At 35.2% G+C, this 18,407-nt stretch overlaps 2 protein-coding genes across 3 annotated transcripts in view; both read left to right on the top strand.

The window, feature by feature from the left end:
- The window catches only part of LOC106915755 (nuclear GTPase SLIP-GC-like), a 35,413-nt gene extending 17,008 nt beyond the window's left edge, over positions 1–18,405 (top strand). Inside the window, exon 22 of the mRNA XM_088008355.1 lies at positions 17,519–18,405. The gene's annotated coding sequence lies outside the window, so the exon portion shown is untranslated. The remainder of the gene's footprint in view (positions 1–17,518) is intronic.
- Positions 1,616–18,405, top strand: LOC106912943 (nuclear GTPase SLIP-GC-like). 2 transcript variants are annotated; one of them, XM_088008352.1, is made up of 23 exons: positions 1,616–1,758; positions 1,865–1,946; positions 2,964–3,076; positions 3,283–3,327; positions 3,443–3,481; positions 5,044–5,068; positions 5,167–5,253; positions 5,705–5,798; positions 7,301–7,517; positions 7,613–7,837; positions 13,161–13,367; positions 13,446–13,618; positions 13,841–13,931; positions 14,019–14,106; positions 14,218–14,339; positions 15,336–15,512; positions 15,585–15,736; positions 15,880–15,997; positions 16,485–16,593; positions 16,684–16,817; positions 17,153–17,231; positions 17,323–17,404; positions 17,519–18,405. In XM_088008352.1, the coding sequence occupies exons 2-22, from the start codon at positions 1,880–1,882 to the stop codon at positions 17,385–17,387; spliced, it is 2,427 nt and encodes an 808-aa protein (XP_087864478.1). In that variant the 5' UTR covers positions 1,616–1,758; positions 1,865–1,879; the 3' UTR covers positions 17,388–17,404; positions 17,519–18,405. The 2 variants fall into 2 exon arrangements, with proteins under 2 accessions (XP_087864478.1, XP_087864479.1); XM_088008353.1 differs by lacking the exon at positions 3,283–3,327.
- Positions 18,406–18,407: the final 2 nt, after the last annotated feature.

Genomic DNA, 18,407 nt, shown 5'->3' with positions numbered 1-18,407 from the left:
CCTTGGTCATCTCTGCTCTCCCATCAGTTCCTCTTTTCCCCTAACCTTTCACCTATCATCTACCTCCAACACAACATCACAGTGACCTTTAATTACAGTTACACATTTTACACCATTTTCAAGTTCAATGTCAAAATCACATTTATAACCTTTTAGTTTCTCTGATTTAGCATTCATTTATAATATTATAATAACCATTACTTATTAGTTACTCTTATTATAATCATAATGTGAGTTATTACAGACATTTCTGAAAAGAAACCAAAAAATAATCCATTATTCTAATTATTTGATACCAAGGATAGGGTTAGAGGGCTCTTTCATAGTTTTCGTTCAAAGTGGCAGCTGTAATGGTAGTCTGCCATGGTGTCAGACTGGCTTCATGTAGCGGGAGAGAGGGTGAGAGCAGTCACGGTTAGCGTCTTGTGCTTGGTTACTTCTTGCTTGTTGCTCCTTGGTCAGTGTTCATAGTTGAGCGTTAGGGCATTATCTCAATTGCTATGTTTACTGTTGTGCAGACAGTGGTGGTTTCTGAAATGAGCAACATGGACAAACACCGAGGGCATTATCTTTTTAGGGATGGCACGAGACCACCGCGGATCGTAGCACAGAGATGGAAGCAAAGCAGAACAAAGAGTTTGTTTTGCTTTTAATATTGGTTAAATTTATTAAGTGAAGTTGCGCAGCCGATAGAAATTCAGAGACCTGTTGAGGAAGGCTGGACCATGGAAACAGATTTTAATCCTAAATCAATCAGCTCCCATCTGATTCCTGTCTGATTCCGATCTGTTCACTACGTTCCAACTTGAACAGATACAGCATTAATAATACAGCACACAGATGTTTTGTTTTGTTTTCTTCATTGTGACATATATGTCACACTGTACACTGGTGCGGTTTTGAAGATTTTTTAAAATGACTACATTTTTAAAGTTAGTGGAGAATCACGTCTGTCAACATGTCCAATGTTTTTACATTTTTCTGATTTTAATTTCCATCTATCCCACTCAGACTTTTTTCATCTTGGTCCTGGTAATGGTCTCTAGAATCTACATGGAGTGAGATTTTTTCCAACTTTCCTTTCTCCTGATCAAGCATGTTTTGACATAGGAAAGGAAGGACTCTAAAAGACTAGCAGGTCAAGTTTATATCCACTTATGTACATTTTAAATACTCAGAATAAAGAAAACAAGAGATGCACAAACGTAAATCCTGAGGTCATGACATAAGAGAAGACTGGTAGACCTTTTTTTTTATAAGCTGAAATTTATCCAAATTAATCTAAAACGAAACCATGTATGAGGTTGGAATTTAAGGTGTGTGCAATGTGCATGTTCCTGCAAAGCAAAATTTGCAAATATTTCCTGGTGCAAAGAAACAAAGGAAAACATAACTTAAAGAGGTTACATAAGAGCACATTTTAAAGAAGTTATGCAAATGATTAACTAGGAAAAAAGATGAGGAAAGCAAAACTTATCCTTATAAACGCTTAAAAACATTGACAGCTTAGTCATTTTATCTTTGTTGTAAAGAATAAGCACTCAGCTACACTTCCGTATTATGAAGCCACTCCTCTAATGTTTTCCCTCCTTTTTTGTCAGAAATCTTCCACACCTGTTCACTGTTTCTGTTTTCAGAAACAGTGAACAGCCTCTTTGCAAATAATCTGGTGAAATTCCACTTCAGATTTGAAATTGTTTTCAAAACTTACCTCCTTTTTGACCTAAAATCTTTTGTCTTCGTCAGTTTCAGTAACAGGTAAGACTTTTCCTTTTAAGTTTTAAATTGGAGTTTTGTACAGATTATTCTAACTACATGAAAATATGTTAAGCTGCTGATTCAGACATCACGGTTTCTCTTGCAGTTTCTTGTTTACGTCATGGATGACTTTGTTTGCAAGATATTAAATGACTGGAGCCTAAGCGAGTGGATAGAAACATTTAGAGGTTAAGTATAGCATTTCTTTACTATAGTGTTTTAAGGAAATGCAACATCTTTATATTGCAAAAGACATTCAATCTATGTCAATCCACTTAACCAGCTGTTATATAATTTTTTATGCATAAATGTGGCACTTAAAGCTGTAGTTATTACAACAAATATTTACACCTCATTATACCCTGAAAGTAAAGCAAGATTCTGACATAAATGTGTTTATTAAGCAAGACAATACAATAATCATAGAAAAGTCAGCGTGCAACACACCAGACCTAAAACAGAAAGATTCAAGATGCCAAACGACTTCACATGAATTACATCAACAGTGTCAGGTCTTCTAGACATTAAAGCTTGTGGTTATGAATTGTAGATTATATGAAATAAAGAGGGACGATAAAAGGTATAACAAAAAAGTTGTTTTAGGGATAATAATAGTTGTGGAATCAGTAATTTTGTAAAAATTAATGATGTCTTGATGTAGGATTTTCTGTTTCTATTCATTAAATGTACTTCTATAAAGTAGTGCACCTCCCACATTTTAGGAATAAAATGTTGCTATAGCAAGAACATGTTAATTTCTTCCTTTAAAAAACAAAAAAAAAAAAAAATGTGGATGCATCATTAGCATTTAAGTGTGAACATCATGGACCATACCAGAAGTATTGTTTACTGGCTGCAAATTATGACATTACAAACAATCTTAGTGTTAAGCGCTGAATGTCGCTGTGTTATCAAAGATGTTACAACAATATCAATGGATTTTACTGTTAAAAAATCAATAAAATTCAGCGCAAATTCAAATGTAACGTTTGACCCTGACAAAATTATTGACACGCCCTTTTGGGCAAACAGAAACATTCAATTTCAAGTCACTGATTTCTTTAAATACTGATGTTGTAAAGACCAACTACAGCCTTTATTATTTTGAGTCCAAGACATTTGTAACCTTGCTCTTTATGAAACATCTTATTCAACTTAAAATTTAATTTTCATCACTTGTTAACAAATCACTTTTTTCATTAAAGAACAAGGCATTGACAAGGAATATCTGTACTGCCTCGAGGGTCAAGACATTGAAAAATTGTTTTCCAAAGTGGGACCAAGAGCACATTTCAGAAATAAACTGAGACTGTTAAAGGTAATTTGCTGCACTACATGACATGCAGGCTTGTTTTAGTAACACCATTCACATTTTATGCAAATATATTGGATTTCACCCAAACCTTTAGATTGTGCTTATAAGTAAAACTAAATACTTATAAGCACAATTAGCAGTCACAACACTGACTATAATCTTATGGATTCTTGGACATTTGCAAATGACATCAATGTCCTCGTCTCCAGGAAGGACAACACAGAAATGAGGAGACATTGCCTATAACTGTACCAGTAAGATCAACAGATTACACTAAATGTTAATTACAGCAATCAATAAAAACACTGAGTTGGATTGAAGTTATAACATTAATGTTTTACCTGTATATCACTACATTATTTTATTTAGATTGAACAGGAGCAGAAAAACACAGCTGTTCAGGCTGAGGTAAGTATGACAGTTTTGTCTGTAGCTAAATTTCAATTATCTATGTTGAATACCTGGCTGTTTTACACAAAGTGGTTTATATTTTGTTTTAAATAATTTTTAAAATAACTCATCTTTCATTAAGTTCTTAATCAAATATGTCATCCAGGGTCTCTGCACATCACACCAACTAAAGACAAGGAGGCTTATATCTTCTCCCCTGGAATGAGTGTAAACTATCCCTACACTGTTCCTTAATATTCCTGCACTTAAGCTGAGCCTAAACTACATGCTGTCACAGCAAACTCCCATTCTTCATAAATAAATGTCTCCAAGCCTTAGACTAGCAGTTCTGAAAGTTTTGAAGACTGACTGTCTTTGGAGGAAGATCAATTTTCATCACCTCCTTTTACATCACAGTTAGTGTTTGTGTTGATGTTGTTGCTTCTGGTCAGCCTCAGGTTTAGAACTTTAACATAGATGAAAATCAGATTGCTTCAACTGTATTTTTTCAGCAAAAATAGAAGCAAAAGATGTCCGTCTTTCCAGAACCTGCATAACTTGTAAGTGAAAGATAAACTCAGTTGGCCAAAAAGTGAATTATTTTACAGCATTAGTGTATGCAAAAATAATAATTAAAAAAAGTGTATTCCTCTGTTCACAGGAAATTAAATCATGTCACTCGTCTCATAATTTAGTTTCCTTCTTTTTAAGTGCTTTGACCTAAGGGTTTTGCAGTTGTGAAACTTTGAGGACAATATGCTGCATTATTAGCTGAGAACAAAAGGACATTGAATATGAGTTGTTGTTACGTCCACCAATGGCTTCTGATTTTCTGTGAAGAAAAAGAAAGTTAAATGCCCTCAGTTTCCCGTGTCCCCAAAAAAAGAAAAACAAAACCCCAAAAGTAGTAACAGAAAGTTGGACCTGGTGAGCCGATCAAACAGAACAAAACAGTACAGCAGGGGGCCAACCCTATAAAGGGCCGTCGGAGCCCCTACTAGTACCGAACTAAACCAAAAAATGACCTAATACAAAAGAAAGACCGAAACCAGGACAACCGGTCCCACCAGGCTAAAATCACAATGAAAAAGCAAACAAACAAAAGCAAACAGCAATACCGCATGGCAGGCTGGAAACGTCAGCTGCGGCCCACAACGACTGGATGCGTCCCCGGTGGTGGTGGAGCGAGCGGAACGGTGGATCACCAACAAGCCGAAACCCAGCCTATTTATAGGCGGACCAACAAATTAACATAATCAAATGACCAAAAATAAAAAAAATATCCAAACTCTTTCAAAATATATTAACAAAAGGTCATTCAACTAAAGTCTATAAGAAAACAAAGAAAACATAGACAAAAACCATCACAATGTGCCCAAAGCACATAACAGTTGTTGAGACTTCTACCTTTTAACTGTAATTATGATTCAGTGATCAGCTTTTAACAATTTTGCTAGAGATACTAAATCTCTCTTTACTGTCTACTAAGGGGTGAATTAGTTGCTGCATTACAAAAGCTTAAAAAGTGTTTTTCCCATTACATTATGTGAAGATAGTTAAATAAATATGTTCATTCTCAGGTACAGCCATCCACAAGTGATGCAGGTGAGAATTACAGTTTCTTACATGTTTCTTACATATGTAACTTGTTGCAAAAGCAAATCCGACTTAGAAATCCACACATTTTCTCTTTTCAAAAAAAGGAAAGCGAAAGCTGGATCAGGAGGAGTTAAACAAAAGGGAACCAACAGCAAAACGGTTTCGCAGGAGTATGTCACCATCCTTGCCAGGTAATTCTTCAAAAGCATGGCAAACAGGCAGTAAAGAGGATGACAGGCTGTCACAATCCAACTTACAAAGCATTAAAATTGAGTTAATTTTACTGCAGATGTTAATTTGCAGATGTCAGTTGCAAATTTAATTATTTTTGTTGGATGACTCATAACTAGTACTGTGATTGTGAATAAATTAGAGGTGTATGTTGTTTAGAAACACATCTAATGCAAAAAAAATAACAGAAACTTCAAACCACAGGAATGTGAGCAAGTTCAGACAGAGATAGCAGGAACAGCATCTTGTTCAGATGATCGCATGCAGAACTCAGTGTTAAACCACTCTCACCTCACAGTTTATGATGCATTTGTTGTCAATATTCAAAACTTTGTCTGATTTATGAAATGTGTTATCACTGTGTGAAAGCCAGGTCAAATGTATTTTTTCTCTTATTTGTTTTAATAACAGAACAAAGGATAAAGTCTGATGTGAAAAATGTAATGACAGATGTTTTGGTTAAACTACTCTATCAAGAAAACACAACGCTGAATTCTTTCCTAAGGTGAGTACATTTGGTGTCTGCTTGAGGAGTTGTTATGATTTCTATTCAGATTACCTTGGTCTTTTGGGCTATGGCTACCAGAACAAGAGCGGGTTCAGTCTATTGGCTGTCCCATACAAAGCAATCATTATCTGTTAAGAGTCTCTTCTCTCATCTGCATCCTACCGCTTCCCCCTTAACTCCTCTTCTTTCTCAAAACACAAAGGCCTGCCCTTTGTGTTTTGATTTAACCTCTAAAATCTTTTTTTTTTTTAATGGACAATTGCAAACCAAACCATGTTCATAAAGAAGGTTCTTCTACCTGTGTCTCTACTAAAGGATGACTTGTTTGCCTGATCACTTTAGGTAAATGTAGTAAATAAGGGGATCAACATCTCTTAAGTAAATCCGGAGGCCAGAGAGCTCATTTGGGCAGCCTCACCATCTGATGGCTGGACTCAAACACAGATGGTATTGCTAAGTAATATGGAAGTCTGAATATACAGAAAACTTTGAGTTTGAGGAAGTGAAACATTTATGGCAAGAATCATACACTTCATTCAACCAAACCCCAACTCCTGAAGGATGCAAACATATTTCTAATGCACAGGCTAAACTGCACTTTACAAACTACAGGTCTGACCACAAACTGTTCTTCAAGTTTTGTGGAGATTTTAGTCTAGTCTGAAGACGCTTTTGTTTTTCAATCCCACTGATCCAGGCATGTGGAAAATACAATTTACTATTGTTGTCATATGGATGTGGTTGAGGTGGTGAGGAGAGACGCAGAGACCCAGGTTATGGTGAAGATGATGATGAATTTAATGATGAAGCTCAATAGTCCAAAACAGGCGGCACGGCGGAGAAGTTAGCACACAGCTAAAGACCGGTAGCACTGACAACAAGACTGAGAAGAGAGCAAAGCTAACCAGGACTATGCAGTTCTACTGGAGAGCTGAGACGTACGTAAGACATTAGACAAGGACATTAGACAACAGGTGGACTTAAATACACAGGGAGGTAATCAAGGGAACAACACACACCTAGGAACAATCAAGGGCTGACAGGACAACACAGAGACTCAGGGAAACAGGACTAAACACAGACAATCTCAAAATAACTATACAGAAAAACACGGATCATGACAATTGCTACATTAACAACACAACAAATATTATCCTGAAATTTCTGAAGCTACGCTTTTGTTATCACCAAGCTATTGGCAGAGTTTCAGTCTTTGTGTCGCTGTTGTTTCATATTTCCCCCAGTTGTTGATGACTGTATTTGCTGTGTAATGAGGGAACAAGTAAAATGCCTCCTCATCCTAACAGATATGTTTCTACAAAATCTTTCAAAATCTTTTCCAACCTCCTTGTATTTACAAAAGACTTCAAAAGTTAATATTCTCAGGTTCAGATTCCTGTTACAATACAGTTCTAAATACAAATACAAATGCTAAAACCTACACATCAATAAATATGTTTTAAAAGTTAATAAATCAACACACCTTTATCTTTTCACAGGGATAAAATCAGGAATCTGGAGACAGACAGAAGAGAACTGGTTGGTGTTTTTGGTCAAACTGGAGCTGGAAAGACCAGTTTGATAAACGCTGTCATTGACGAGAGGAAACTTTTGCCGTCGGGAGATGTCGATGCATGTACTTCAGTCATGATAAAAGTGGAGGCGAACATGTGTAACACAATGTATGAGGCACATATTGAATTTATCACAAAAGAGGTAAAAGAACTTTAGAAATATTCCTTCCTACTTCACATGAAGAACTGAAGAATCACAATGTATTAGAGCTAATCATGATTTTATTTTATGTTTAGGAATGGAAAGATGAGTTGTGGTCAGTGAGTCAGCTTCAAGAGAATACCGCAGATCAGAAAAAAGATGATGAGGATGATGATTATCAGGATGTTGTTGAAAAGCTGTCGGCACTCTATGGAGAGGAATGGAAAGAGAGATCTTCTGAGCAACTAATGGACCCGAAATATTTCAAAGAAATACCAGAATTTCTTCAATCGACAGAAAAGATACTCTCATGTGAAACAGTAAGAGTGAAATTGTGTATGGATTGTTGAAAGTGTTACTATGGAAAACCGGGACAGACAAAATCAGGAATAACTAGAAATATATAAGTGGTTTCATTTAATCATTTATATGCCACAAATAATAAAGACAATGGCAGTTTAGTTATATTTTATTAATATATGAAGTTAAACCACTTGAAAATGGCCACAAATGTTAGGAACTTATGAAACATGGAGAGAAGGTTTGCTGACAACAATGTGTAACCTGAACATTTAATGCCGCTCATCCTCTTTAATAAAAACACCATGGATCTTATTTATAAAGGATTGTGTAGGATCCATTCTAAAAGTATGTATGCGTATGTAAACACCCAATAGGTGTGTATGTAAGCAGCTGGTTGAACACATGACTCTTCAATTTTCCTTTACAAATCACACCTATAGCTAAATATTTGCGCAGAAATTTCGGTAACACTTTATTTGACGGGTATTGAATAAGACCGTCATGACACTGTCATAAACATGACATAACACCTGTCATGAACATCAATAAGTCTTCATGAATATTTATGACTGTTGTCATAATGCGTCGTTCGGTAAATTATGACACTTTTAATACAAAGTTGACAATAGTCAAAATGTCTTCATTATGACAACTTGACATTAATCTAGACAAAATATCTTCGTTATGACAACTTGTCATTAAGCTCGCCAAAAATGTATTCGTTATGACAACTTGTCATTAAGCTCGCCAAAAATGTATTCGTTATGACAACTTGTCATTAACCTCGCCAAAAATGTCTTCGCTATGACAACTTGTCATTAACCTCACAAAAAATGTCTTCATTATGACAACTTGTCATTAACCAAGAAATCATGATCCAACATAATTTTGTCATAATAGTAGGCATAATGATTTAATTATGACACTAGCAAAAGCTTTAACAAAACAATGATTAATATTTCCACTCCCTGGAATAAAGCAAAACAAGAAGGAGAACCAGTAAAGATTTCAATAAGCTTTATTACACTGTCAAATGATTTAATAACAGACTCATTAACAATTTCTCTTATCTCAAGTAAAGTGGAACAAATAGCGACAGTTATGACAAAGTCATTAAGTGTCATTACAGTGTCATTAATATTAACTTTACCCCCAAGTAAAGTGGAACAAATAGCGACAGTTATGACAAAGTCATTAAGAGTCATTACAGTGTCATTAATATTAACTTTACCCCCAAGTAAAGTGGAACAAATAGCAACAGTTATGACAAAGTCATTAAGTGTCATTACAGTGTCATTAATATTAACTTTACCCCCAAGTAAAGTGGAACAAATAGCGACAGTTATGACAAAGTCATTAAGTGTCATTACAGTGTCATTAATATTAACTTTACCCCCAAGTAAAGTGGAACAAATAGCAACAGTTATGACAAAGTCATTAAGAGTCATTACAGTGTCATTAATATTAACTTTACCCCCAAGTAAAGTGGAACAAATAGCAACAGTTATGACAGTCATTAAGTGTCATTACAGTGTCATTAATATTAACTTTACCCCCAAGTAAAGTGGAACAAATAGCGACAGTTATGACAAAGTCATTAAGTGTCATTACAGTGTCATTAATATTAACTTTACCCCCAAGTAAAGTGACATAACTAACAACAGTTATGACAAAGTCATTAAGTGTCATTAAAATTAACTTTTACCCCAAGTAAAGTGACATAAGTAACAACAGTTATGACAAAGTCATTAAGAGTCATTACAGTGTCATTAATATTAACTTTACCCCCAAGTAAAGTGGAACAAATAGCGACAGTTATGACAAAGTCATTAAGTGTCATTACAGTGTCATTAATATTAACTTTACCCCCAAGTAAAGTGGAACAAATAGCGACAGTTATGACAAAGTCATTAAGTGTCATTACAGTGTCATTAATATTAACTTTACCCCCAAGTAAAGTGACATAAGTAACAACAGTTATGACAAAGTCATTAAGTGTCATTAAAATTAAGTTTTACCCCAAGTAAAGTGACATAAGTAACAACAGTTATGACAAAGTCATTAAGTGTCATTACAGTGTCATTAATATTAAATGTTTCTGCAAGTGAAACAAGTAACAATTATGACAAAGTCATTAAGTGTCATTAATATTAACTTTTACCTCAAGTAGATGGAAACTAGTAGCAACAATTATAAAGCTGTAATTTAGTATTACAGTGTCAAATGTTATGCTAACAGAGTCATTGATATTAAGTCTTAACTCAAATGAAGTGAAACATACTGGACTACTTATAACTACCATCATAACTGTAGAACAAACCCTTTGTACATTGGAATAAAACAAAAGATAACTTGTTCTAAGAAAACAGAAGGTTTAACGTCTGGTCAGTATATTGTTACTCTGAAATACTGATTGAAAAACTAAAACAGAATTACTTATTCTTTAACTTAAGAAAATAGGTTCTTTCAACAGTAACATTTTTTGCTTCAGTCATCTCCTTCGTTATATCCTTCCTGTAATGCTCTGAAAATAGGAGATCTTCTTCTTGTCTTCATTTCCTGGAAGCAGCTCTTTGAAGGTGTCAGAAATGCTCAGAAATTACAGTTGTTCTTGCAATAGTTAATCATGGCGAAAGCCTTTTCATGAATTCAAACTTGGTGAATCTCTTCAGTGATGACTCAATTCATTGTGGTCACTTAAAAAAAGAACAAAAACAAAAAACAATGTCATCATATTCCAGCATTTATTTAAATACCATTCCAAAAATGTCCCTTGCTGCACATTGTCAGAATGGTAGACTGGCAGACAAATGCCTAGTTAACATGACTGGTTGTTATAAAGTGCAATACAATTATTTCTTAATACAAGTGGAATAATAACTGGAGCTGAACAAAATTATTCTGATCAAATATTTGTCTGGCAGAAGTTCAGACAGACTGCCACAGTTATTTAGAAAGCATCATTTAATGTATAGTTTTAGGCAAATGACTGTATCTTTTTACTTAATGAGCATTCTAAATTATTTCTAACCAGATACTCTAACTTAGGGTTGTTTGCAAGAAGCTTATAGATAAATAAATAAATAGATTTAACACCAGTTTTTAGTTGTCTAAAACATAACTTATTAACTCAGCTGGTGAATGTTGATTCCTGCTCCCCATTCCCCACTGGCTGTCCCACCCCACTTCACATAGTGAAAATATTAACACAAAAACAACTTACCTAATTTTCTTGGGGAATATTTCATCTGCTTCTTTCTCTTTGGTCAAACAGGGACTTCTTTCTCTGGTGGCTGGTCCTTATTATCATCCTCCACACTCGTAGCATGTCTTCATTAGCCAACTTTGTCCTCCTCACCATGTGTCCTTAGGCTAGCCTGGGTCTTCACGTGGCTAAAGTTGCCAAAGCAAAGAACACAAACTCTGTGTCACATCAGCCAAGTTGCTAAATAATGCACATAAAGGATAACTCTGACTAATATATTAGCTTTTGATTTGCTAGATTAAAATTGGAGGGAAAAACAATTTACCTGTCTTTAAAATATGTTTAATATTAAGGGCTAACGTTACGGTAATGGAGTTTAATAACTTTAGCTGACATTAACTAAGGTAGGATTGGCTTGAATTGCTCATAGCTAACATTAAAGAGAAATAGATGTTATTTTCTAAAAAAAAAAAAAAAAGTAAAGTTAATAAGACACATACCTCATATGTATTAGGTATCAAACTTCAGCTTCTTTTTAAACAGGATGTCTGGCCGTTATAAGTTGTGTTAGGTTTGCCCCACTGCACGCCTGTTCTTGGACTGCTGCCTCTCACTGGTGGACATGGTGTATTGCACTACTTAATTGTGTTTAGAAAAGGGGTCCAACCAACCCCACACACGTAAAACTTTATCATTTGCCACAGTTCTCTACGTTTGCCTCAGTCCTCGCACGCACAAGGGTTAAACAGCCTTAAATAATGTTTCAAATGCTATGTTCGTAAGTGATTTGTAGACATCTTGCTGTAAAACTTTAGGATCAATTCAATCAAGAAAATGATCATGGCAGAGCTATATAATATTACTACATAAAGCTAATTTTTAAAGTAATACTTTTATTAAAAAAAATATGTCAGATCATGATTTCTTGGTTGTCACAACGAAGACATTTTTGGCGAAGTTAATCACAAGTTGTCATGACGAATACATTTTTGGCGAAGTTAATGACAAGTGGTCATAACGAAGACATTTTTGGCGAGGTTAATGACAAGTTGTCATAATGAAGACATTGTGACTAATGTCAACTTTGTATTAAAAGTGTCATAATTTACCGAACGACGCTTTATGACAACAGTCATAAATAGTCATGAAGACTTATTGATGTTCATGACAGGTGTTATGTCATGTTTATGTGGGTGTCATGACGGTCTTATTCAATACCCGTCAAATAAAGTGTTACCGAAATTTCCAACTCCTGCTTTGCAGACACACACCCACATTTAAACAGAAATTGTTGATGCAAAGCAGCTTATGTACTGTATTTATTCATGTCATGATTCAGGCTTTGGTGAGGTGAGATGAGACGCAGGCAGGCCAGGATGAAGGTGAAAATGATTAATTTAATGATAAAGAGTCCACAGGGAAACAGACGTTAGACGAGGGTGATACACGACGAGGATCCGACACAGACAAAGACAACAGGTGGGGTTAAATACACAGGGAAGGTAATCAGGGAACTGGATACAGCTGGGAGCAAACAGGGAAGACAGATTCACAGGGGAAACTGGACTAACACAGAAAAACCCAAAAAACCACACAGAAAACACAGATCCCAACAATTCAAGTACTAATTTGTGGACTAAGTCGATAAATAATGTCACTGTCTGCAGTTCATATTTTTAAATAAGTATATTTTCAAAGAAGTTACAGGAATGATCAGTAATTTGTGAAATATTTGAAAGTTGAAGTATAACAGCACTTTGCACCAATATGTTTCTGGTTGAATAACCTAAACAACAAAGTGAAAACAATAAATATCTTTCTTGTCAAGCGTATCTGTCTATTCAATAATTTAGCAGCAAAAAGGGGTGTTGAATTAAAATGTTCCTTATTTTATATATAATTTTTAATTAAAATGTGATTATTTGCAATTAATTAATTAATTACAGACCTTGCGATTAACTCAATTAAAAATGTTAATTGAGCCCAAAAACTATTTTCTATATTATTTCTGGTTTTGCAAGTCCTTAGCCTCCATACTTTATGGAGAGGAACATTTCTCAATGAAATTTGTAAACTTGTTCTTGCAAATTAAACCAAGCAATTTCCCATGTTTACCTTCTTTCCATTTTTTGCAGGCTAAAGAGCTATCTGCTAAAATGATTAAATACACAAGAACTGAATCAAATCATGGAGGAGAAAGAGGCATAAAGAGGTGGTATTGGCCTCTTGTGAAGTGTGTGACTGTCAAAGTGCCACATGATGATTTTCCCCAACACATCACTCTTGTGGATCTTCCTGGAAATAGAGACCGTAACAAGAGCAGAGATACAATGTGGAAAGGGGTAACGTATTGATATATAAGGAAAACAGAAACATATCAACACATATTATCGATCATTATATCTTTGTATCTGTTCCAGATTGTTAGAGACTGCTCTACTGTGTGGATTGTCACTGAAATCAACAGAGCAGCATCAGATAAAGAATCCTGGGAAATCTTGAAGAGTGTCAGTAGTCTCCTAGGAAACGGTGGGGAGTGCAGAGACATTCACTTTATCTGCACAAAATCTGATGTTATTGACTCGACTGATCAGTAAGTGAGATGAGGTTATAAAAGTGAGCAATTAAATTGAATATGTATGTAACTGGAAAACTCAACAGGAGCCTGTGCTCAAAATTCTTCATACTCTTTCCACTAAGCTCTATAAACCTTTAAATTGTGAATAAATAGGATTTGTGATGGACCAGTATTCTGTAGAGAAGCAGAAGTCTTAAGCTGAAGCAACTCTAAGAATCAATATGTCGTTGCCATCAGCTCGTCTGACCTTCAGGGCTCAATCCTAAGAAGAAACAACATAGCAAAGGAAGTGGTGCGCAGAGAATTCAACAAGCTAAAAAACATTAAGGTGAGCTTTGCATGTCAAGACAACAACTAAAAGAAATATGTCTAAATAAGTAAATTAATAAAAAAGAACAAAATCTGTTTAACCTAGAAACACCTCAGTGATGACTTTTTCCAAGTGCACACAGTGAGCTCCAAGGAGTTTCTGAAACCAAAGTTTCTCAGTGCAGAGAACACTGGTATGTTAAATTTCTAATTTCTCCGAATGCTTTGTTGGTAACTAAGATCCTCTCAGCAATATGGTTGTGACACTGTTGAAATAAAAGTTAATAATGGTTTTGCTTTCACAGAAATCCCCAAGCTTCAGGATGTTTTGCAAAATCTCAATGACAGTCACTCAGAGACGCTGAACTATGTTTCTGGAGCTCATGGGATTCTCTCTTTGATTCATGGAGCCAGCTTGGAAAAAGAGGTAAACTTTTACAAAAAAAAACTTTTTCTCTCTTTTATTTCATTACATTTTTACAGAACATTAATTAAAACAATGTGATCCCTAAAAGGTGATTGCTCTTGTAGCCAAAATTTCTGAACTACTGTATCTGGTCTACTTTCACTTTAAAACATTCTTGAAAGAAATGTTCCTGCACAATGATTTACTATCACCTTTCTGTAATCTAAACAGATTCTAAAGAGAGAGCTGGTTAAAAATACAAATGATTTAATGACTCTGGACTGTTACTTCTATTATTAATAAAAGTTGCGTCTTTGAATGATATGGAATAAGTTGATGTTATTGCCTCCTTTTAATCATTTCAGACCATTTCTGTTTCCCAGCATGTCTTAGGCACACTTGAGTTTATTAACCATCTTTAACCTCTTGACTACATTTTTTGGTAAACCTACTATGTACTTTTATTCCTGTGCTCACAATCCATCCATCCATTTTCTTTACACTCTTGTCCCTTAGTGGGGTTGGGAGGTGCTGGTGCCTATCTCTAGCTAACGTTCTGGGCGAGAGGTGGGGTCACCCTGGACAGGTTGCCAGTCTGTCGCAGGGCAACACAGAGACACACAGGACAAACAACCATGCACACACACACTCACACCTAGGGGCAATTTGGAGAGGTCAATTAACCTGACAGTCATGTTTTTGGACTGTGGGAGGAAACCGGAGTACCCGGAGAAAACCCACACATGCACAGGGACAACATGCAAACTCCATGCAGAAAGACCGGGGCTGGGAATCGAACCCAGAACCTTCTTGCTACAAGGCAACAGCTCTACCAATCCACAATCCATCTCACATTTTTAGCTGGCAATACTGTTATTTGCAAATGTCATTGGGATGAATCTTGGATTGGGTTACTGTTTCACTATGGGTCAGAGCAGAGGCCAGCTCAATTATTCTAAAAACAGATTCTAGGCTTCACAGTAAAGTACTAGCATGATGTTTACTTTTCTTTTTCAGCCTGGAAGAAACAAAGAACTGTGTGAAAAGCTTAAGAGAGACATTGCCCTTCAACTTGAGCCAGTCCAAAGAACAATTCAAAAAGCTTACCAGGTTTTTGAGACATGCCTGCGTGAAGGGGTTGAAAAATCTATAAGCTCATGTGAAACAAAGCTACAATACTTCTTGTTTCCTCGGGTATGTTACCTGGCAATAACCATGAAGTTAATTTAAATTTGCATGTGTTTTAAATAATGCATTATTTTTAAGGGAAACAAGGGGGGTTATCATGGAATATTGAACAGTGTTGTCAACAATGGTGGAGTCTACAAAACCAAAAATGGAAAACAAATTAACCTCAACATGAAACTCTCTTCGATCCTGACTGACAGCATTGATAAGGAATTCAGGAAGACCTTCCCGTAAGAACTTAATAAAAATATAAAATACTATGCAACATTGATGAAAGTGTAAAATTTCTAAATCTACAATTTAAAGATTTATTAAAAGAAAGTAATCATAAAGTATGATTTTTGAATGACTTCAGCATATCAAAATGTTTCAGAAATGAACAAAAATGTGGTCCATTCAATGGTGTCATTGACAAGTTTTCACTTGACACTGAAAGTCTGAAGGAAAAGTACAAAGATGTGAAACTGCAGCTGATTTTTCTGCAGACAGAGGTAAATGATGAGAAAATATTAATCTTGTTCATTAAAAATTAAATCCAACCATTTATCCTCCTGACTACCAGTAGTTCATTTTTGTCCTCCTGGAGGACATTTCTAAACTTGAATATCTCCCACCCCCTGCATTCTACTGAATGAATTCCTTTTGGTATCTGGAGAGGACATTTGGGGCTTTTCAATGATACCACATGTGAAGGGGTGGGACTTTTGTACGTACCTTTTTCTAATTCATAAAAATGCTGTTCATCAGTAATAACACATTTTATGGGAAGAGACAAAGTAAGTGCATAAAACCTTTTATTACCTTACAAAGACTGTGGGATTTAAAAAAAAATGGTGATTGGACAATATTTGTTTTTTCCTGGTGGTCAGGATTATGATAGATTTTAATAAAAGCAATTCAGTTTCTTTAGTTGCTTTGGACTGCAAAAAAACAAAAGATGACATTGTGGTGAAATAATTTTTGTTATACGTCTCAAAGGAGGAAAGAATTAAGAAGAAGCTCAACAAACGCATCAGAGACCAAAAGAAAATAATGTACAACAGCCTGACAGAGACAATTGAGAAGTCTATGCAAGAGTGCTACAAGAGTGAGAATTTCTGTCATCACATAATTTATTTTACAGTAAAACATATTTATAATCTTTCTTAGCATTTGTTATTTTATCTTTGTGTTGCAGCTGCAGCAGGATACTCGGGTCCTGGTATGCTGCAGAAAATGAGAGAAACAGTCTCAAGACATGTTCATGCATCAAAGGGCACCATGTTTGCCAAGGCTAAACACGCCATGCTGAGCCACCTGCTGAGATTACAGGTTTGTCCTTTTATTGAAATTTAAACAGGACCTATGTTGATCATCCAGAGCAAAATCTGAACTGAAACAAAGTCCTCCACAATTACTCTGACTCTAATAACCTACTCAAGGTTTACAGTAGGAGAAACAGCATTACAAATCCTGCACCGTACCTAAAAGTGGGTAAGAGGTGCTTGTGTACACAGTGTGGCACTGTGTTAGATTGCACATAATTTATTAAAATTGATTTCATACATCTACGAGTAATTGCTGAGGGCATTGTATGTGCAAACTAGTTTGTCTTGAATCCAGCTCTAGACTTCTACCTAAAAATAAAGATTTTACTTCTAAATTAGGTGGAAATTTTGAAAACAATGGACACATTGAACAACTCCATTGACCTCTCACTCAGGACAGACGGTCAAGCAATTCCAGGTAAATCAAGACTTATTTGTGTTTAAAATGTGGCCTGAAAGGCATTCTATAAATATTTGATGCTACATCTCATTAAAAACTGCTTTATTAGATGTTTCAGCAGAGTTCGCAGAGGTAAAGAAAATCTACAAGAACCTTAAGAACAGCTCAAATTAGGAAAGCTCATGAAAAGGGTAAAGAATTGAATTTTATTTTCAACCTTCTCTGTAAACATACAGTATGTATTGATATTGATCAATGGTGTATATGATTTGAATAAAACATCTCCCTGTCTTTCAAATTAACAGCTCATCTGATGTCATGACAAGGATCATCATAGGGAATACTGAAACAACTTTGCTCCAAGATTATTAATTTAAAACAAATGTATTACTATTACAACTTCTTGCGTGTTCGTTAACCATTTTCTGATAAATGAATGCTTGTATAGAAATCATTATAGTAATTATAAAAAGTTTTGGTTTTTTACTCTAAAAGACATGAGTTTTGATTTTTGTAGCAAATGACTTCTGAATGTTAGACTGGAGAAAGAAACATGTCACAAGTGAAGTTTTAGATAAGAAGAGAGAACCTTTCTACTGTGTAATAAAAATAACATAGATATAGATAGTTTTAAGTGTTTCACAAGTGATTATCAAGATGTGGAATAATTTACTCAAGGTTTGACTTGTCGAATTCACGTTTTATGCATGTTTGAAATTAGTCTAAATGTCTGAAAATCAATAACATGCACCATTTTTGTGTTTAACAAATAATACTATGAATGTTTTTATATTTTGCTGTTTGTTGTTGGTGCTAAAAGTTGGAAAAAATAATATGAATGGAATTTTTTTTCACACTGAATGATGGACACACCCAAACAAATCTGATCAAACCTTAAATCTCCATCCTTGAAATTGTTCCTTAAATACTTAGTTCTCACTTATACCTTGGGGATTGTGCATGGTTCACACCTCAAAGTATATGCTTGACAATTGTATGAAGAAGGGCTTCAGGGACAATAAATGAGGATCTATCTTTAATGGGACAATTAATCAGATGGAGGTGTAGGGAATTTGTCATTAATAGCTGTGGCAATATATTTTGGAGATAGGTGCCTCAGACATGGAATGCAACAACATCCACATAAGAATAATACTTTTACTGAAACAATAAAGAGTTATCTAAACCTGAATA

The sequence above is a fragment of the Poecilia mexicana genome, unplaced genomic scaffold (assembly GCF_051168715.1).
Source record: "Poecilia mexicana isolate PSO_F unplaced genomic scaffold, ASM5116871v1 scaffold_8, whole genome shotgun sequence".
Taxonomy (NCBI): Eukaryota; Metazoa; Chordata; class Actinopteri; order Cyprinodontiformes; family Poeciliidae; genus Poecilia; species Poecilia mexicana.
This window is presented reverse-complemented; position numbering and strand designations above follow the sequence as displayed.

Bases quoted from the DNA above. Each gene is read 5' to 3' on its own strand.
- LOC106912943 (XM_088008352.1), top strand. From the start codon at position 1,880: ATGGATGACTTTGTTTGCAAGATATTAAATGACTGGAGCCTAAGCGAG. The intron at 14,107-14,217 runs GTATGTTAAATT...TTGCTTTCACAG, and splicing joins TCTCAGTGCAGAGAACACTG to AAATCCCCAAGCTTCAGGAT. The intron at 16,594-16,683 runs GTGAGAATTTCT...TTTGTGTTGCAG, and splicing joins TATGCAAGAGTGCTACAAGA to CTGCAGCAGGATACTCGGGT.